The sequence below is a fragment of the Bubalus kerabau genome, chromosome 5 (assembly GCF_029407905.1).
Source record: "Bubalus kerabau isolate K-KA32 ecotype Philippines breed swamp buffalo chromosome 5, PCC_UOA_SB_1v2, whole genome shotgun sequence".
NCBI classification, from domain to species: domain Eukaryota; kingdom Metazoa; phylum Chordata; class Mammalia; order Artiodactyla; family Bovidae; genus Bubalus; species Bubalus kerabau.
Genome location: NC_073628.1, coordinates 119,825,244 through 119,847,950, shown reverse-complemented (window position 1 = coordinate 119,847,950; position 22,707 = coordinate 119,825,244). Strand labels below are relative to the sequence as shown.

The 22,707-nt window shown below is 43.4% G+C and overlaps 1 protein-coding gene and 1 non-coding gene across 6 annotated transcripts in view; one reads left to right on the top strand and one right to left on the bottom strand.

Annotated features, from left to right (window-relative positions):
• Positions 1-22,707, bottom strand: part of RGL1 (ral guanine nucleotide dissociation stimulator like 1) — a 132,490-nt gene that overhangs the window by 53,617 nt on the left and 56,166 nt on the right. For all 5 annotated transcript variants that reach the window (XM_055582910.1, XM_055582911.1, XM_055582912.1 and 2 more), the window contains one exon: positions 17,438-17,515. In XM_055582910.1, the coding sequence (XP_055438885.1) occupies positions 17,438-17,515 (78 nt within the window). The remainder of the gene's footprint in view (positions 1-17,437; positions 17,516-22,707) is intronic.
• On the top strand, positions 14,308-14,410 carry LOC129654348 (U6 spliceosomal RNA). Its single transcript, XR_008715435.1, has one exon. It is a non-coding gene; the product is annotated as a U6 spliceosomal RNA (small nuclear RNA).

The window sequence follows — 22,707 nt, the reverse complement described above, 5'->3', positions numbered from 1 at the left end:
CTGATGAAAAACAGATAATCCACATTCACACAATTAGAAATCAAAAACAGCATCCAACCAAGAGTGAGACCAGCAACTCAGTGACCCTCATGACCCCTCAGAGGTTCATAACCTAAAAGAAAAGCCAGGCAGAAATGCAAAATTTCAGTAAAAGACAGACATTAAAGATATCAATATTTCATTAACTCTTTACCCATCGTAATTGTTAAAGTTACAAGACTGATTACTTATTGAAAAAATATTACTAACGTGTATAAACTAAAACAACAATATCTACTCCCCTTCCTTCTAATTCTATCCTATTCTTATGACTTTATGTTAATAGTTTGGAGTATATCCTTCTAGGCTTTTCTATGGATACATATACATATATTTAAATAGATGAAATATGTATGAACCATGGATTTTTTCCCACAAAATGTATGTGTGTGTGTGTATGTATATATATATATATACACACATATATACACATACATACACACACCTCTCTATCCACTGCCTCCAGCTCTCACTGTTTCTCAGGGTTACACAGTGTCCACTGCATGCACATGCCATAATTAATATAGGTATTCTACTAGTGCACAGGTAGTTAATGTTCAGTTCAGTCGCTCAGTAGTGTCTGACTCTTTGCAACCCCATGGACTGCAGCACACCAGGCCTCCCTGTCCATCATCAACTCATGTCCACCGGTCAGTGATGCCATCCAACCATCTCATCCTCTGTTTTCCCCTTCTCCTCTTGCCTTCAATCTTTCCCAGCATCAGATCTTTTCCAATGAGTCAGTTCTTCGCATCAGGTGGCCAAAGTATTGGAGTTTCAGCTTCAGCATCAGTCCTTCCAATGAATATTCAGGACTGATTTCCTTTAGGATGGACTGGTTGGATCTCTTTGCAGTCCATGGGACTCTCAAGAGTTTTCCCCAAAACCACAGTTCAAAAGCATCAATTCTTTGGCTTTCAGCTTTCTTTATAGTCCAACTCTCACATCCATACATGACTACTGGAAAAACCATAGCTTTGACTAGACGGACTTTTGTCGGCAAAGTAACATCTAGGTTGGTCATAGTTTTTCTTCCAAGGAGCAAGCATCTTTTAATTTCATGGCTGCAGTCACCATCTGCAGTGATTTTGGAGCCCCAAAAAATAAAGTCTGTCATTGTTTCCTTTGTTTCTCTATTTGCCATGAAGTGATGGGCCTGGATGCCATGATCTTAGTTTTCTGAATGTTGAGCTGTAAGCCAACTTTTTCACTCTCCTCTTTCACTTACATCAAGAGGCTCTTCAGTTCCTCTTTGCTTTCTGCCATAAGGGTGGTGTCATCTGCATATCTGAGGTTACTGATATTTCTCCTGGCAATCTTGATTCCAGCTTGGGCTTCATCCAGCCCAGAATTTCACATGATGTACTCTGCATATAAGTTAAATAAGCAGGGTGACAATATACAGCCTTGACGTACTTCTTTCCCCATTTGGAAGCAGTCCATTGTTTCATGTCCAGTTCTAACAGTTGCTTCTTGACCTGCATACAGATTTCTCAGGAGGCAGGTAAGGAGGTCTGGTATTCCTATCTCTTGAAGAATTTTCCACAGTGTGTTGTGATCCACACGTCAAAGTTATTGTTAGGTTCTCACAATTACAACTAAAAAAAGTGCAAATCCTTGTTTACATGCCTGTGTACTTGTGTATTCCTATAGGGCATATTGTCTAGAACTTACTCCCATGGCAAGTTGTAGCCCCGGAAAGCCTGGGCGAGTTTTCAAAAGGGACCCTAATCCACATTGGACTTGCCTTTAGATGTACGTTTCACCCTTCTCAGACTGGTATTTTCTACTAACTCTGGTAATCTACTCATTTCACCTTTTGTGACAGTACCTAGCCCAAGAAGGCTTTGAAAGTTCACTACCAACCCAGATACTGAATCAGCTAGAAAAAGCATTTTCACACAGATGAGAAATGAAGGCGGAGGAAGAAGAGGAAGATACAGACAGCACAGCACAACACAAGGCAGACCCCTGCCCTCCTATCAGCAGAGCGTTTATCAGCATCCTGGGGAGGCGGGCTTTCTGGACAGGCTTGCACGTGAGCCCAAAGCTCATAGTACCCTTATGTTCACCAGTCCTGGGAAGAAACTTTCTGTTCTTGATAGACTTAGAAGCAGAAAAAATGTGAAACTTTGAAAATTTCAAAAAGGAACACAACGTCACAATATCATGACAGAGACCACAGGGTTACTGGCCAATGGCTTTTCCTCCTTACTTTTCCTGGCTCCACTCCTAAGATCTCATGTGCATTCTAACCAGAACTGGTTAGTTGGAAAGATGTAGAGAATCTTAATAATAAAGAGAAGACCTGGTTAAAAATCAAAAACTTACAGGAAAGGTGTAACAATTAAACTAGAGAAGCTACTTGGCTCTGTACACAGAATATGAGATTCAAGAAGAAAAACCTGGTTCCCATCCTCACTGTGCCACCGCCAACAACGGGAGCTGGACCCGTCACTTAGCTCCACTGACCCTTACCTGGAGGAGAGACAGTAACACCTGCCATCATCGACCTGACACTGATCGGCTGAGTTTCAAATGACATAATGCCAATACGGATATTGAGATATCTGGAGAGAAACATGACTGTTAGCAGTCGTAAGACTACTAGCCATAAGTCACAAAAGGGAGGGATTAAGAGAGGTATGGCTCAATGAAAATCAATCAGTGCTCATGGAAAGAACTCAAACAAGTTGCCACATAAGACAGAAAGTGTGACACGGGATACAAACCATACGTCTACAACACCTGTGGCTCCAGGTTTGCTGAAAGAATCACCGTGAGCAACTACCACACACATGTGCGCGCGCGCACACACACACACACCCCCCGAGGCATCCTCACACACACACACACACACCCCTGAGGCATCCTCACACACACACACACAGACCCCGAGGCATCCTCACACACACACACACACACCCCGAGGCATCCTCACACACACACACACACACACACACCCCGAGGCATCCTCACACACACACACACACACACACACACACCCCGAGGCATCCTCACACACACACACCCCCCGAGGCATCCTCACACACACACACACACACACACACCCCTGAGGCATCCTCACACACACACACACACACACCCCTGAGGCATCCTCACACACACACACACACACACACCCCTGAGGCATCCTCACACACACACACACACACACAGACCCCGAGGCATCCACACACACACACACACACACCCCTGAGGCATCCACACACACACACACACACACACCGAGGCATCCTCACACACACACACACACACACAGACCCCGAGGCATCCTCACACACACACACACACACACACACACACACACACACCCCTGAGGCATCCTCCTCAGGACAGACCAATTCAGGAACATAACGCATAACACAATCTAAAACAGGGGTCCCTGACTTCTGGGATCTCATGCCTGATGATCTGAGGGGGAGCTGATGTAGTAATAATAGAAGTAGAGGGCACAATAAATGTAACAGGCTTGAATTATACCAAAACCATCCCCCTCCTCCCCTGGTCAGGGAGAAATTGTTTTCCACAAAACTGGTTCCTGGTGCCAAAAAGGTTAAGGACCACTGATCTACAAGACATGCTTCTTAAATGATCTGTGAAGACTGAAGAGGCAACTTCTGAAGCCAAATGAAAAGACTATGACATGACCTAAACTCAGTAAAGCCAAAAGCTAGCACAAGACTTTCTTTTCCGAAGTAGTCTTGGTAGGATACAGAGCAAAGTTCCTCAGGCCCAAGGGAAAGTGTGTGTCTGATTAAGAAGGATGGTGTTGGGGGTGGGAGGGATCCAAATCTGATGGCAGAGCAGACAACCAGGATCGCTTTCTCTCCCTTTAGGCATTCTTGGCAAGAAGCAAATCCTTGTAGTATGTGAACTTTTTCCAACCTACATTGGTCTGCAGCGTAGGAAGTCATGCCCAGGCCTGGAGGCAGCTTCTAAGACTTTTACTTCTAATAAAAGCAAAAACTTCCCTTGGGAAAATGAATTCATTAATCCAACTATTATCTGTCGAGTATCCTTTATTTTCCATATTCACAAAAACTATTCATGTAATGAATGTCACAATAGGGGAGTCGAGGGCATTTACCTTCAGAGAAGATGAACCTGGTCAGGGCTCCAGGGAGTGTCTTCCTGAGTAAATGATGTTAAAAGACCTTAAGGATAGGGAGGATTAGCAGGGTGAAGGCTCTGGGGTAATAGCATAGGCAAAGGTCCTGAGGACAATGCAAAACACTTATAAGAGTCATAAGGAAGGTCTGTTTAAAGAACAAGGAAAGGGGAGAAATGGAGCATGATGAGATTTGCTATACTCATTCAATTTCTTAGCCAAATAGAAATCACACTTAATAATATTTGACTGGAAGACACTGGACAAATGTCTTAGGTGAGAGGTGTAAGGAAACAGTACAAAACTTCTAATCACTCTCAGGGACCTTCAGGTATGCAATGCAGAATAAGAGGGCTGACTGAGGTGAGCATTAGGCTGCTATTACGCTCAAACCACAGATTTTTAACACATATGAGGATTTTAAGGTAAATGCATTAAATCATTTAAAAATCCCACAGGTAATAAAATAGAATTGGCAAAAAGTTTAATGAAAAAAAACTTCTAGGCATGAAGTCATTGCTCCCATGATATGAAACTTCCAAGCCAAGAAATAGGATTATTATGACAAAAAAAATAACTCTGTCCATTTAGAGCTGCTTTCTCTCCCTAGAAATCTATGTGAGATAATAATTTATTGTTACTTAATCATCAGCAGAAAATAAGACATGGAAACATTTTTTAAAAGCAGCAAAACACTCTTCTATTTTAGGATATTCTCCAAGGATTTGATCTTTCCCTAACATAGGTAACAAAAAGGTAAAAAGATCCATGCCGAGGGTGGCCTTTGAAGCAGTGGAGCATGGGACACTGCCAGCCCCTTCGGGTGGGAGCCAATGCACTCTGCCCTCCAGGGAACGAAAGCCAAGTAACCTTGACACTGACCCTGAGCTAGACCCTCCCACCTGGCTCTCCCGGCCACAAAACAGTTTTCTTCTGTTTCCGGGAAGGCTGCCAGTTAGAGTCTGCCTCTGAGACCCCCAGCTAGATGGTTTTCCTGATGACAAAGAACAAAGGAAGGTGCAGAGAGGTTTTGTTTTTTGCTTCCCGCCCCCCCATTTTTGCCTGAAAAAGCACGTAAAGGATGGAAAAACATCTGGACTCACCAAGGTAATCGTGCAATGCTTACTTATACATTTTTCATGGTACATTTTGGTACCAGTAGTGAGTAGGGATTAGAACCCTTGGAGGGAAAGTAAAAGAGAACTTGAGAGAGACCGGGAAACAAATGTAAACAAAGACAGAGTCAGGGCTAAGCACCTGAAGGCAGTATAGGGGGAAAAGCCAATGAGGGGCCACGGAGCAGTTAAAGCAGAGCAAAAGCTCCAGGGCAAGGAGGGGGAAGAAAAGGACTGTGACAGGAAAGAAACAGAGAGTAAATACGGGTGGGAAAGGGCCAAGAGGAGGAGGAGATGAGCTCAAAACCAAGTGTTTACACGCCTGTCTTTCCTTCCCAAACTACACGTACAGGCCCTGGCATCTGAAGGCAAATCTGCAGAAACTGGAGAGAACTGCTGTGCAGAGACTTACCCCTATGTCACCAAACCTTCCTCAGTAGGTCACTGACTGCACTCTGTTAGACAAAGCGAAGACGTCTCCTAAACACCTATATTTCGTGAGCAGTATAGCCAATGCGGCTAAACACACTCTCCAGAAGTCAGACTGACCCACCGGCTGGTTAGACTAACCTAACCTCTTTATGCCTCAGCTTCCTCATCTGTAAAGCAGATGTAATAACAGATCCCTCCTCACAGAGTTGGTGCGAGGCCTGTAAGAGATAATACATATGAGGGACTCAGAACAGTCCCTAGGGCAGAGTGAGTGATCAAAACCATGAGCTATTTTTATTATTTTAAAAAAAGAAGAATTGCAGTCTGTAAGATCAAGGGCTAAAGGCAAAAGGAGCTGCACAGAATCACTGGGTTCTAGCTGAGAAGTCGTTTTCTTCAGGGGTGTGAGTTAACGATTCTGACAGTGCTATACACATACACTGGAACTGAAGAAGTAAACGGAAAGAGGGTAGAAGCCAGCTTTCTCACTGCTGGAGAGGAAACTTACAAATAAGCCGGGTGAGGGCGCTAGAATGGACCATGTGGTAAGGATTAGAGCTGAAGACATCAGGAAGAATTCATGTTTAACATCATATATTGATGGTTATACATAAAGATACGTACAGACACATATAATCACATAATTAATATACACCTATATTTCCTAGCCATGTCAGCTGAGTGGGCCTAAAGAAACGACACCCAGGAGCAGTGAACACACCTCAGACCCAGACCTTGGTTTCTGGTGTCACTCTCCAATAAAAAATAAAACAGGTCTCCTTGAAGAAACGGCTGATTCTAAGACTGGGATGGGAAATATACAAGCTGAGTCTAGAACATCTTACAAGATGGGCTCAGATAAGCACAATACGAGGGGCCTGTGAAAGTGACACAGGAGTTAAACAGAAGAGCTCTCAATGATCAAAGCTGAAACAATCGGAGCAACCAAATACATAAAGTAGCACTGTGTTGTATCCCACAGTGTAAATGAATATCCACAAGTCTATACTGGTGTACCCAAAAGACTGAATAAATAAATAGAGTGAAAGTCACTCAATTCTGTCTGAGTCTATACTGATGTAAACAAAGAGTGAATAAATTAATAAAGTGAAAAGTCACTCAATTGCGCCCAACTCTTTGCAACCCCATAGACTATGGAGAAGTAGAATTCTCCAGGCAAGAATACTGGAGTGGGTTGCCATGCCCTCCTCCAGGGGATCCTCCCAACCCAGAAATCAAACTCAGGTCTCCCACATTGCAGGCAGATTCTTTACCAGCTGAGCCTCCAGGGAAGCCCAAGAATCCTGGAGTAGGCAGCCTATCCCTCCTCCAAGGGATCTTCCCAACCCAGGGATCAAACCCAGGCTCCCACATTGCAGGCAGATTCTTTACCAGCTGAGCCACCAGGAAAAGCCCAAAAATACTGGAGTAGGTAGCCTATCCCTTCTCCAGCAGATCTTCCCGACCCAGGAATCAAACTGGGGTTTCTTGCATTGCAGGTGGATTCTTTACCAGCTGAGCTACCAGGGAAGTTCAAATTAATAAATGGAGGAGACAAATCTCCCATGCAGAAGTTTTCCAAATAAGGTGGGTAAATATTTCACCCTAAAAGAGGGGAGCAAAGCAAAAGGATTGTGCATAATGCCTTCTTTCCAACCAATACAGAATGGAAAGGAAGGGGGAAGAAAAAGACATTTGAGGTTAAAGCATCTGCCTGCAATGCGGGAGACCTGGGTTCAATCCCTGGGTTGGAAAGATCCCCTGGAGAAGGAAATGGCAACCCACTCCAGTACTCTTGCCTGGAGAATCCCATGGACAGAGGAGCCTGGCGGGCTACAGTCCACGGGGTCGTAAAGAGTTGGACACAACTGAGCGACTTCACTTTCACTTTTCACCTGAAAAATAACTACTTCATCCAGATGAGCAAGAACAACATCAACCATTATAAATCACGCTGATAGTATGTCATGAGAATGGTATTTTATCCTGTGATATTTCTCTCAAAACTCATAAATTCAGTCTAACTATGAGGGAAAATGTCAATTTAATTACAAGAAAAATTCTCACAGAGAGGTGCATGTGTGTGCATGCTCCATTGTGTTTGACTCTTTGTGACCCCTCTTTGGACTGTAACCCACCGGGTTCCTCCATCTATGGGATTTCCCAGGCAGGAACGCTGGAGAGGGGTGCCATTCCCTTCTCCAGGGGATCTTCACAACCCAGGGATTGAACCTGCATCTCTTGTGTCTCTTGCCTTGGCAGGCAGATTCTTTACCACTGGCACCTCCCGGGAAGCACAAATAAAGGGGTATCCTAAAGTATACCTGACCAGTACTCCTCAAATCTATCAAGGTCACCAAAAACAAGAAAAGTCAAAAATTGTCACAGTTGATAGGAACCCAGGGAGATATCCCAATTGCAGGTAATGTGGTGTCCTGGATGGTCTTGGAATAGAATCGGGCCATTAGGTAAAAAGAAAAACAAGGAACTGTGACTAGACTATGAACTTTCATTAACAATGCGTTGGTTCAATGTTTATAACTAATGTGTATACTCATGTAAGAAGTTAATTACAAGGGGAACTGTGAGGAAGGTATATGGGAACTCTGTATTATCAGCTCAATTTCATACAAATCTAAAACTGTTTAAAACTTATTTAAGATGTCCAAAGGGGCAGGGGCGGTGGGGAGCGGAGATGAACAGGAGGGTCCAACCTAAGGACTTAAGAGAAATAGTCTCATTCATATCACAGGGAAGGAAGTAGGGGCCACACCGTACAGAGGTTGAGGCCGGGTTAAATCCCTGTCTCACTCATTTATTGTATGACCCTGGACATGTTCCTCAGTCTCTCTGTGTCTCAGACTCCTCATCTGTAAAACAGGAACAACGTATGGAGCTACTGGGAGGATCTTAAAAGATACAGAGTACTTAACACAGGAACTATTCCTACGAAGCAGCCAATGAATTCTGGCCATTATTATTAGAAAGAGATAGAGCCGCTCACCAAAAATTATTTTTCAGGGACCTCAGTAACTCATTATTCTCTGATTCCTCACAGTCTGAGACCGGAGTTTTTAGGCTATAAATAGGCCTCTAATGAAAAAACTTGCTGAGGCCTTCTACACTTTTCACCATTAGAATGGAGTTTCCGTTGGGGATGACAGATGCTACGAGGCACCGAGAACAGGAAACAGGCACTCAGATTGAGTCCTTCTTCTTTCCTCACATCCTGCAAACCATCTCCTTCCCCAGGAAACAAGCCTAACTTCCACATTTCTAACAGCTGTTTGCGGCCCTTGCTCAGGGTGTTCACTGAATAATAAGGCCAAGCCAAACGAGGAAATAATCCCAAATTGTACAATCTCAGAATGCTAACAAGCTAAAGCATTTGTCCCAATGGTGATGCTATATCCTAGCTCCTCGTGTACTTCTGTCTATAGCCCTTTTACTGTGACACAGACAAACGTAATGTGTGGGAGGGGGAGGACCGGTCAGGATTCACGCACACCAGAGATTCCAACACTCTTTTAGAAGCAGCAGCCCCGACAGCAAAATGGTGAGAAACCCAGGCCCTGGATCTCAGTTGGATCTGAGATCAAATAACAGATGTGTCATTAACTAGCTGCTTGATCTTAATCAAAGTGCCTCACTGTTCTGACACCTCAGTTTACACACCTATAAAATCAGGACAATATCTCACAGCATGTCTGTAATAGTAAAAGAAAATACAAAATGCAGATAGCTCTGCACTGACGTAAGCACAGCTCAAACTGTAGCCAGTGGAAGCGGCCAGGCGGTGGCAGTGGCCAGGCGGTGACCATGGTGTCATTCCCATCACCCCTGAGCCTGCAGGGTGACGAAGTGACAGAGTCTGGCTGTGATGACTGTTTACCTTTCTCTGACATGTAGAGAACCTTAGGTGTTTTCTCCCGTAGCCAATTTTTCTTCTTTCTGAATCGATGATTAATGTTGTTTCATTCCTCCACTGGCAGAAAAGCATGAATAACTTCTGCTTGGGAGCCTACACTCTTCCCTTAAACACACAGTTTTGATTCAGGATTTCAGTGACTTCTAAAACTATTATTTCCATTTTTCTTAGTCTAGGATGGATGTTTTAAAGATAATACTGTGCTCTTTTATCTGATGTACTGCACCTCCATTTCTTCTTTGGTTTTACTTTTTAAAAATATTAATTTCACACTATAGTCTTTAATTCTTCCAAGATTGGAATTTTCAATCTTATTTTTGCTCTGTTCTTTACCCCTCTTCCTTTGCCCCATTTTTGTTACAATTACTCAGATTGATTTCAATTGCCCTGTTAGGTTAGTTGAATTTGATGGAATGTTGATTGCAAACTCAATGGGAAGATTTTGTAATACTTTTCACTACAAAGTTTCCCAGATAGTAAAAGAATTACAGCCATCTTCCTTGAACTCATCTCTCTTTTCTTTCATTTCCAGTATCTTAGATTGCTACTACTTATATGTAACTAAAATCTTTACCAGTAACTAAAATCTGGTGTGACTATTTACAACTTCTGGGAGACGATTACATGAATGACAATCATATCTGAATGTGTGGAGACGAAAGTAGAATGATAGAATGATTTCAACCATTTAAACCACTGCTGTGGTACAGAGTTTGAGGAAGCAAAACATGGCGTTCCAAGAGGGAAGTGATGAGAGTCAATTAAAGAAAACAAAACAGAAACTATTTCAACATTAATTACAGTAGTCATTTTAAAAAGGAATAAAAAAAGTAAGATTCCTGAAGAGAGAGTTTTAAACCTCTTTAAATAAAGTTATGCATGTGTATGTATGATATTCTAATCTCAAACACATTTTGGAAAATGAAGATTCATGGTGTCAAGGCTCTATATGGTTAATATTACTTCTTCATAATCTCACCTCTGAATTCAATGACTATAATAAATCTACACTAAGGAAAGCCTCTTTATTCCATCTGGTTCAGATTTTATATATTATTCTTAAGAGATAACATTTCACATTGAAAAATGTCAGCAGGAAGGAGAATGTAGGCAGACGTGTTTTCTTCTGTCATAGGAAGTGAGTTTCCCGATTCCCAAACAGTGGCAAGTTTAGGGATTATAGAAATAAACACAGTATGACTTCTTATTTATATCGTTCTAGTACTAACATCAGAAATCCCCGTGTGCAAAGATTCTAGCATCTAAAAGCCCTGCAAGTTGAATTCCTTGCAACTGAAGGAATTCTCATTTTAGCCAGATAACTTAGAAGGTTTATTGCACAAAGCCTAAGCCGGGCATACGCAGGATTAGGAGTCACAGCACATTCAAATACTTTTTGAAATTCATGAAGAACACTAGCCACTTGTGGTCCAAGACACCAGACACCAATCTTTCATCTTGACTATTTCATCTGTATTTCCACATTTTGCCTTCTTTTAAGTTCTTTCAAACCTTTGAAAGGTTGATTAGATCCATCCATATTCAGAAATACAGGAAAGACTGTTATCTTGGGATTTGGGAACCTGTATCAAACATAAGCCTTGCTCTATGCTTTACGTTAAAAACTGAAAAACCAAACAATAGCTGAGCATTTTCCTTCTCATATTTAAGCCCAGTAGTGATTCCCCACCTCCACCCCCCACCCTCACCCTTGGACTGCAAAACTGAAGGCATCTGTCCTAAAACAGGATGTTTACTTCTCCGAGTGTCACTGAATTCCTGCCGTCTGTTTCCCACCTGAAATCACAAGAACACAGATTCACAGCAAAGGAAAACAATGGGCATTTTGCTGCTCCTTGCTGACCCCACAACACAATGCTTTTTAGCCCATCTCTTTATGCATGATCACAGCAAGCGGTTCTGATATCACAATTAATAACAAGCAAATCAAAGAAGCAGTCTATTTTTTCTTTTCTATTTTTATCAAAACAAGTTACATAGTCTTTCCAACAGAAACAAGCAGTCAAGGGCACCTCTCACTCAATCAATATAATATCTGGATCTTATCTCTGTTTCTGATGTTCATTTTCATTTGTTTAAATTAATTTATTTTAATTGGAGGTTAATTACACTATTGTGGTGGTTTTTGCCATACATTGACATGAATCAGCTGTGGGTGTACATGTGTCCCCCATCCTGAAACCCCCTCCCCACCTCCCTCCCCATCCCATTCCTCAGGGTTGTCTCAGGGCACCAGCTTTGAGTGCCCTGTTTCATGCATTGAACTTGGACTGGAGCTCATTTTCATTTTTAAGAAGATGAGAAGAAAACTAGATAAATTTTATCCTGGGCTTCCCTGGTGGCTCAGGTGGTAAAGAATTTGCCTGCAATGCAGGAGACCTGGGTTCAATCCCTCGGTTGGGAAGATCCTGGAGGAGGAACTGGCAACCCACTCTAGTATACTTGCCTGGGGAATCCCATGGACAGAGAAGCCTGGAAGGGTGGAGGTGGGGGTTCTAGCCATCATTAAACTTGAAAGAATCTCAGAGCACTCGTTTTTTAGGTAAAGAGACTAAAACTGAGAGAGGTGAATGAATAGGTCAAATGGGTGGCAGATGACAGTGATGGATGAGGACTTGAATCTGAGTCGTCCAGTCTCGTTCCCTGGGGCCTGTCACCTTCCGTGAGGCTGGCTCCACAACCTCCTCAGCACTGGATTCACTCAATTATAAGAAGAGACATGAGGGCCCCGGTGGCCCAGTAATTAAGACTGCATACTTTGAACACAAGTGGCATGGGTTCGATCCCTCATCAGGGAACTAAGATCCCACATGCCATGTGACCAAAATAAAAATAAAAAATAGCACAGATTATTGCATACTTTAAAAAAAGAAAAAGAAAAAGAAGGGACATGAATAAGTAAATTTCCAGACAAGTGTGGAATTATTTTTATATATATTTAGATATCCATAAATACAGACAGTTTTTATTGAGGACTACAGCCTCCTTGCTGTGCAGCAGGGTCTCTTATCTAGGCAATACTGATATTTAGGGTCGGGTAATTCTCTGCTGTAGAGGGGCAAGGGGGCTGTATTGTGCTTGGCAGCGTGTTTTGAAATAGTCCTGGCCTTTGCCCACTAGAGGCCAGAGCATCTCCCCACCAAGTTGAGACAACCCAAAATTTTCCAGACATTGCCAAATGTCCTCTGGGGGCAAAACTCCCCCACTGAGAACTGCCATACAGCTGTATCTCCCGCACGTCAATCAGCCATTGGGACATCGTCAGTCACTGCTACAAGTCAGCTGCCGCAGCTCTGAAATAATCAAGGAACTTTCCATATGTTACAAGTGGAACCGAGAAGCTGCTTCTCTGAATTTGTCCCAGGAAGACAAAGCAGGGAGCTTATCGAGTTATAGAAATGATCAGACGGGTAGCATGTGAAAAACAGAACAAAAAGATGATGCTGAAGTGAGATGAAAAATAATGAAAGGAGAAATGGTGGACGGGGGCGGGGGGGGGCAGTAGGGGGCAGGGAGCAAGAAGACAGACAGAAGAAAGGGAAACGGAAAGAAGAAAGAGGTCAGCAGAGAGAAGGGATTTTCACATTCCGTATTTGCAGGACAGAGCAACCCATTATATGAAAAAGTGGCATATTTTCGTCAGGCATACTTTTTTTAAAAGGCAACTCAGTCTGAGGAAGAGGGTCAAGAACTTTCTACCAACTCACTGTGAGGCTTTAGGAAAAGACCATTGTCCCCGGATGATGGACCCCTCAGGGGAGCTCTCTGTGAAAGCTCTTTGTTAAGGCCTCATATGCTTAAAACTGTAAAGCCCTTTAAAACAGCTTATCCTGGAGTCTCACCCACGTTACTGTTCCTGGTGTACAATGAATCCAAATGAAGGTTTATAATAGGCCTTTCAAAGCCTGAGCATGACTCTTCATATTCAGGGTACAAATCAATTTTCTTTAACTGCTACTTCCCAGAAGCCTATTTCATCTCAAAACACCCCCTGGGAAACAGAAAAGCTCTGGATATTTTTCATATTGTTACTCTCCTCAGAGCGTTCAGGTGGCTAGTTAAACGGTAGCTCTAGACATGACGCAATTCCAAAATACATAGATAACAACATGCTTATTTCTGAATCTGGTCACAGGTCAAGGTTACATCTGATAAGCTAGCCACTCAATTTGTACAGTATCTCTTCTTTCATGTATGTTTTAAAGCACTTATTATAAAAACATTCCTTTTTTAAAAATTGTTATTTCCATAGGTTTTCATGGTCAACCAAAATTAACAGTAACAAAACCCCTCTAATCCTGCAATCCTCAAACTTTCATAAAAGACGTAGAAATCACTTGAGGATCTTGTTAGAATAGATTTTCATCTAGATCTGGGGCGAGGCCTGAGATTCCGCATTCCTAACAAGTTCTCGGGCGATGCTGAGATGGCTGGTCCACGGACCACACTTTGAGTAAGAAGGCTGTTAAGTCTCACGTGGGACTAACCATTGAATCTAATAAGAGTCTGCCATGCATATCAGTGAACAGGGAAATATGTGTGGATGAGAAGCTGAGAGCACGTGGTCATAAAGGATTTAGGGCTAGGCAGCGGCTTTTGGACTGGGCCCAACAATGACACAATAAAGAAGTACAAGAGGAGTGCTCGCTTCGGCAGCACAGACACTAAAATTGGAATGATACAGAGCTTAGCATGGCCCCTGCCAAGGATGACACGCAAATTCATGAAGCATTCCATATTTCTGAGAGGGGATATATGTATACCTATGGCTGATTGATGTTGAGATTTGACATGAAACAACAAAATTCTGTAAAGCAGTTATCCTTCAATTAAAAAGTTAATTAATTAAAAAAAAAAAAGAAATACAAGAGGAAAAAAAAAAGAAAATTGTGGGCCTAATTCATCCCCTCAACCTACCTATCTGATTATACTGCTTCCCTCCTGCACAAACTTTAGGGCTGACTGCCCACTTAACCAGGTAAGGTCCAAATTCTCTAGTGAGAAGTTCAACCCATTCATTATAGCTTCAGCTCAACTACCCTCACCCAACATGTACACGGTGAAGCAGCCAAATGTGTTGCTCCCCCAAATGTCATGTATACAACACTGCCCTGATTTGGCCCCACTGCCCCTCTTCCTAAATGGCTCTACCATCCAAATCCTCACCCTCCTTCAAAGCCTGCTTCAGATGTCATCTCTTCAGGCTTCTTTGGTGGTCCAGTGGTTAAGAATCCGCCTTGCAAGGCAAGCGACACTGATTCAATCCCTGGTCCGGGAGATCTCACCTGCTGTGGGGCAACTAAGCCCACGCACCACAACTGCTGAGCCCATGCTCTAGACCCCATGTTCCTAACAAGAGAAGCCACCACAGAAAGAAGCCATGCGCCTCAGCTAGAGAGGAGCCTCCACTCACTGCAACTAGAGAACACCTGCGTGCAGCAACAAAGACCCAGCTCAGCCAAAAATAAATATTAAAAAAAAAAGTCACCTCTTCCAAGAAGCATCCCCAAGCCTTCTAGGAATGAGGTATTAGTTCTACTCACCACACCCTGCACTCGGCATTCAAACACCTACACTGGTGTGTTTGGTTTTCTGGAGGGTTATGGCCCAACCAATAAAATTAAGAAACTACCTGAAACCTAACTCAAGAGTTTTTAAAAGAATACCCAGTTTTCTCATCTTTCCATCCCTGGCTCACAGAGAAAGGAGTCCATCATCCAACCCTCTGAAGAATTAAAAATTCCATCAGATTACCTCCCTGGTCTTTTGATCCTAAAATGAAACCATGAGTGATTTCAGCACCCTGGTATATAGCCACCTACTCAAGAACCCTGGTGGCTCAGCTGGTAAAGAATCTGCCTGTAATCCGGGAGACCTGGGTTCGATCCCTGGGTTGGGCGGATCCCCTGGAGGAGGGCATGGCAACCCATTCCAGTATTCTTGCCTCGAGAATCCCCATGGACAGAGGAGCCTGGTGGGCTAGAGTCCATGGGGTCACAAAGAGTCAGACACAACTGAGCGACTAAGCACAACAATAACAATTCAAGAACCTCATTTCTTCAGCAGCCTGTACCCCTGCATCATGGATTTTTCTTCAGTGGCTGCCGGATCATTCTCATCAGCATAAACTCTCTTTGTAAACAAACACAAAACAAAAAGACCATGCCTTGCCCTCTTCCTCCACCCCATTTTTCTGTTCCCCTTTACAACAAAACTCCCAAGAGGAGTTAGTAGACCTTCCCTCCCCACTTCCTCCCCTTCTATCCTGTCTTTACCCACATCTCCATTCACCAAAACGGCACTTGTCAAGGGTGCCAAAGACCAAAGTGGGGCAGAAGCAGGAGTCGCTTCCCAGACCCCTCTCACTTGATGTCTGGGCAGCATTAGACACAGTTGGTCACTCTCCCTCTGAAACCCCTTTTGTACTTATCTTCTGGATCATAGCTTCTTTCTTCTCCATGCTCATGTCTGTTCCTTTCCAGTCTCCTCTGCTGGACCCTCCACTTTCCTAACTGGAGGGAACCAAGGCTCAGTCTTTGGACTTTTCCCCTCTCTATCTACCCTTCATCTCCACGAGGTCATATCCAGCCCCTTAGCTTTAAACGCCATGTATAAACTAAGGATGCCTAAATGTCTACCAGTCCAGACTTCTCTCTGGAAACTAGACTCACCCAATTACCTCAAAATCAACACATCTAAGATGAAATTATTGACACAAGCTCCCCTCCAAGCCAGCTCTTCCCGCCAGACTTCCTTGTCTCATGAAGCCAGGGCTCTGGTCTATCAGGCCTCACACATAGCCCGTGGAGGTGTCTGTGCCTCCTCTGTCTCACATGCCGCATCCTCTGCATCTGTACATCCTGTCAGCAACACCTTCGAGAGCTCTGCAGAGGCGGTTACTACTACCCATTGTTACTCCCAAGACAAGGACGACTGCTGTTACTACTCAAGCCCTTGCTGCCATCACCCCTTGCCTGAACCCTTGAAAGGGTCCTACCCAGGCTCCTCGCTGCCCCTCTTGCCCCGTCCCCAGTGTCATGGTCTTTTTTCCACACAGAGCCAGAGTAGGTCTTTTAAATATAAGGCAGGCCACAGCACTATTCTCCTAAAACCTTATAAGTCTTTCTTATATTCCTTAGAATAAAATTCAACAGGCTTCCCCAGGCCCTCGAGTCCATATGTGATGAGGGGTGCCGCGACCCTCCGGATCTCCTGCCCCAGCACTTGCCACTTCCTTCACGAGGTGGTAGCCTCATCCACCTCTCTACTTGTTGTTGAACACTGTTCCCGCCACAGGGCCTCTTCCATAGTCTCCCTTTCCGGACATTCACAAGGCCCCGCCTGCACCACATTCAGGTTTCTGCTCCAACGTGTCTGGATCAGACAAGAAAGCCCTTTTCTGACACCCTATGTGACTCAAACTCCATTGGAATCTAGCCCTCTTGCCCTACTTCATTCATTTCTGTGTGGATTCTCTGTCTCTCTCTCTACTAAAACATAACCTTCGTAAGAGCTGGGACTTACTTATTTTGTTATAGCTGCATCCCTTAGCACAGGGCCTGGCAAACAGTGGGTGATCAATACATTTTTACTGGAAGAATAAATGAATATCATTTTAGATGCTCAAAAAATAATTCTATGACTTTATGCATTATGGAAAAAAAACCATGACAACATTCCAAAGGAATTTTAAAACGCTACTAAATTACAGTCTTTTAAGATAATAAGTCCTGACAGAGAGCTTGTAATGCAGAGGAGAGGCACACTCACTTCCTGATCACCGTCTTGGACTCTGATGAACTTTGACCTCCATCTTCTTCACAGTTTGGGCTTGTCAGGTTCCCATACCTTTACAGATAAAAACAAACACACAAATATGTAAACAAAACACACAGCTGGTGGTGCTGAAAAGCAATTCTATTCCATCTCAACTACAAGATAACAGTTACACTTTTCAGGAGTATTTAAGGAAAGTAACATTTGTGAAATAGCATCCAAAAATGATACTGTATTTTTTATATTTATTTAATGTGTATATATGTGTATATATATACAAATATATATGTGTATATATACATTTTCCATATACATATGTGCAGAATTTGTATCTGCATGCATATATACACACACATTATTTTACTCCTACATAAAAGTGATTTAATGATGAATCACACTACTTAAAACTTTCTCAAACATTCTCAACTACTCAACATTTCTTTGAATATTTTAGATGAACTTGGGCTTTTCCCCTTAGCAGGAGAATCAGTCATTACATGAGGCACAGATCGGAGATTCCTCCTGAGTTCTGGAGCATCAACCCCTCACCTCTGCCCCTCTGTGTATCCACTGAAGGAACATGTGGCTTTGCTTGCTCAGCCTTCATGCCTGCACCACAAGTGGGCACAAGCTGATCACTCCATGCTCTGCTTATGAGTCTGGTCTCCTTGAGGATAAGTTCTATTGAAGAAGCGTTATGGGAATGATTCTGAACCCTCAGGTTAGGCTGAGATAGAGACAAGGACTGCAGAACAGAATCCTCATGTCTCAACAACCATGAGAGCAGCACTGTATACACTGAGGCTGGTCTAGGCTTCCCCAGCCACTGGGGGAGGGGTACATAGGGGCACAAAGCAACCGGTGCTTAAACTTAAAAATCTCTCTCATTAAAAAATAAAATAAAATCTCTCTCATTACAGACTCAAAACTTGCTCAATAATTGATCAGTCCCTAGTCACACTGTTAGGTGTCCTTCCAACTCCATAGGTAATGCAAGTCTATTTCATACAGAAATACCATGTTTCATTTGGCTCAGAATATACATTTAGTAAATTCACTTCAAATTCTTAAGGAGTAGCCTATGTTATTCACTTAGAACACCTAGACTATTTCTGCAGTTTCTCTTCCCATCAGTGGAGCATTCACAGATTCCTTGGAGTTTCACAAGCTGGCAATCTGTCCCAAAGTTTTGGTAACAGAAATTCTAAAACTGGCAGGGTTTACATTTTTAAAGAGCACATTTTTGTCTTCTACTAATGGGATTAAGGGCCCCAGGACCCTTATGGTTCCTTGTTCTGAGGATTTACAAGTCCTTTAAAACATAAAAGCCCGCCATCTGGTTTGACCGAATGCCAGTCCATCTGGTCTCCCCATTGCCCTATCCCGGGAGGTTCCAGTGTATGCCCTTAGGCTTTAGCCTCCCCCCGCCTCCCTTCCACCTGCTCCTTTCTTGAGCTCATCAGCCTTATGGACTTCTTGGCCTCCCAAAGATATTTTCCACTGGCCTCCGCCCTTCCTGTTCCTCTTCATTCTGCACCTGCTATTTAGAGGCTTCCAGGGCTACCCTTTGCTTTCCCTGAGATAAGAACCAGGCAGATTAAGACTAATGCAGGCCCCCCGTGAGCAAGGCAGGGCTGGGGAAGGTTCCTAGTAAATAAACAGAGTGGGATTTCTTGGCTCTCTCTCTTTGGCCACCATCATAGTGAACCCTGTCCTCATGTTCCCTCGCAACAGACTCTGTGGTTTATTTAAGCAGGAAAGATGAGGCGAGTGCAGTGAAATGGGGGGCCACAGTGCCACGCCACCCCTCTGACCAGAGTGACCCATCAACTCTTGCCCGCCAGGCCTCAGTGACTAAATGTGGGATTTTGTTTTCGTCACATTCTGTGTTCCTTCATTAATTCTCTTTCTGGTTATCCTGGAAACAATGCACCAACTAGAATCTCTGAGAGACAGAAATAAAAGGGGAGAAAAGACTTTACAAGGGAAAGACACATATTCTTTCCAGAGATGATGTTTATATTAAAAATCCCCTGACCTTCCCATCCCATGTCTTAAGCGTCTCATATTCAGTTGCTCTTTCTCTACGGTTTGCAGACCCAGAACTGAAAGGATGGTTGGGATAACATGAACACCCATCACAGTTCTGTTCCCAGATGGTGCCACAGGTGCATCAGATAGTGTCATGGACTAAGCAACTGACAATGGAGAGTGAGTGAAGTTCTCTTTCTTTAGCGAACCTGGTACCATCTGCTCAGAAGACCACTCAGATACTCCTCCTCGCCAGCAGAGAATCTAGAGGCTCATAATTGGGACCAGCATGATTGGTTGGTAAAAACTCGGAGACCAGACAGTAAGAACCATCAATAACAAGCCTCGCATGTGTTGGCACACATGGTCCAGGTATTTGGGCTCAAAGGCTGCAGCATCCCTAACTCTTCTCTGCCCAACCCACCAGAAACCCTCTCAGTTCTGCCTTTATAACATACCCTGAATCCTAGCACTTCTCATCACTTCCACTCTGGCTCACACTGTCGCCATCTTTGGCTGAGATCAATACAACAACCACTTAACTCCTCTCCTGGCTTCTGCCAAGTGATGCTGTTCATGCCACTGATCGGCTCAAAACCCTCCCCCGGCTTCCACTCTTCCCCACTCTGAGAAAAGGTCCATGTCTTACCTGTCTCCCAAGGCCCTAAGTGACCTGCCACTTGGTATCTCTGACCACATTTCCTGCACTCACTCAGTCTCCTTTGACCTCATTGGCTCTTCCCCACATCAGGCATCTTCCTGCCTCAGAATCTCTGCACTTGCTGTCAACTGCTTCCCAGGCCCACTCCAATGGCGCACTCCCTGGGCTCCTGCAGGTCTTTACGCCAACGTCACTTTACCAGTGAGGCCTTCCGTGATCATCCTATGAAAACGAAACACTAACACCACTGCTTCATTCTCTCCCGCAGCCTTTAATGCCTTCCAGCATACTGTACAATTAATATAGCTGTTATGTTAACTGTCCATTAGAACATAAACCCCATAAGAGCAGGACTGCTGTCTCTTTAGAGCTTAAAACAGTGCCTAGCACGAATAGGAATGTTGATGACTATTTCTAGCAAGGTTCCCTAAGCAGACATGAAAATGAACTTCCTAACAACCAACTAGGTTCAAGTTTGTCTCTATAAAGGCATCATGTGACTTTTTACTTATATCCATGTCTTAACCTATCTGTGCCTTCATTTCTAACAATCTGCTGCTGCTGCTAAGTCGCTTCTGTCGTGTCCGACTCTGTGCGACCCCATAGATGGCAGCCCACCAGGCTCCCCGGTCCCTGGGATTCTCCAGGCAAGAACACTGGACTGGGTTGCCATTTCCTCCTCCAATGCATGAAAGTGAAAAGTGAAAGTGAAGTCGCTCAGTCGTGTCCGACTCTTAGCAACCCCATGGACTGCAGCCTACCAGGCTCCTCCATCCATGGGATTTTTCCAGGGAAAAGCTTTAGGATAGCTGGGATCATTACAAAAAAATCTAAAATTAAAATGCAAAGGAAGTAAATAAGATCTTAAAGCTGATATCTTGAAGGCATAAACAGTATAAAATGCAAAATAATGTATATATACCGTTTACAGAGGAGACCTTTGGAAGCAAGATAAATTTAAAAGCCTACAACCCACTGGAATTTAACGGACTGGGGAGGGGATAATTATTTGCCTCTGCACTTTTCTTATCATTAAGGAGAATTAAATCTTACAGAAAAGAAACTAGACCAGAATTGGAAATAAGATCTTTTTAGTGTTCAAGCTAGGTCATTTGAGAGTTAAGAGTTAGTTTTATGAGATTAAGAGTGTTTCTTTGATGTTTCCTGGACCCTCTCATAGCTTCCCATCAAAAACCAAAGCCAAGTTCAATTCATTTACTCCAGGGGAGTAAATAAAGAGTGTGTATGTGTGTGTGTGTGTGTGTGTGTGTTTAATTAATGAGTAGCTACAGACAAACCTGTCAACAATGTCACCTCCAATTTCTGCAAAACCTCCCTAGGATTTAAGATCAAAGTCCAACTTCTTAAGAAGGCTTACCATTGAGAAACTGCCCTTCTTTAAATGGTAATTCAAAAAACTTAAATTAAAATACAAATTATCAGGATAACTTCTGACATGGTTTTCTCTATAATCACAAGGCAAAAGAAAGAATTGTGAATGTCTTCAAAAGTATAAATTATTTACTGTTACCTAGAAATGACAAGAAAAAAAAAAAAAAACTCATGCTTAACTGGTTGCTAATATTTAAACAGGAAACAGTTATTTCCAAGGGGAATGGATGTATTGTTTTAAGCCTATCTGGGCAGAAAAAAATGTTTAATATGTGTTTGAAAGGAGGACCAGGGACACCTGTAGTTCAGAGAAATCTTAAGATAAAGTTAACCCCGGGACAGCCCTTCTGGTGGGGGTATGGAGGGCAGCTTTCTAACCTCTACTCCCTAACAGAAGAGTCTCAGCAACATCAGACCAGGATGGGGATAATCCTGATGAACATTTCAGGCTCCACTTGATTATGGCAAGTGATCCCTTGATTACAGCAGTTAATAATTACTGAGAGCTCACTACAGGCCAGGCACTGTGCTAAGCACATTACATGGATTGTTTCATTTGGATGGATGGATTATCTCACGCTTATCCTATATGGGGCTTCCCTGGTGGCTCAGACAGTAAAGAATCCACCTGCAATGCGGGAGACCTGGGTTCAATCCCTGGGTTGGGAAGATTCCCTGGAGGAGGGCATGGCAACTCACTCCAGTGTTCTGGCTTGGAGAATCTCCATGGACAGAGGAGCCTGGCAGGCTAGAGTCCATGGGGTCGCAAAGTTGGACTCAACTGAGCGACTAAGCACATAATCCTATATGATAGAATTCTTCTTCTTCCTATTTAATGAATGAGAAAATAAGGCCCAGAGAGCTTAAGCCATTTGCCCTCGAAGATACAGCTAATCAGTAAAGCAAGGACATGAACCTTGACAGTCAGGCTCCAGAGCCCAGCCTCTGAGCCACCACCCTATCACACAAGCCACAGTTATTTTATTTATTTTATGTGTCCCTCCACCAAGTGATAAATTCTTGGATTTTTCACTTAATCATTCTTTTTTTTCCACTCATTTAGTCCTCATTATTTATTAAAGCTTATGTTTGGGTACTATTCTGGGCATTGAGGATACAGCAGTGAACGAACCCCAGCCCCTGTTTTCATGGGGGGAGGGCGGGGAGATAAACAATAAAC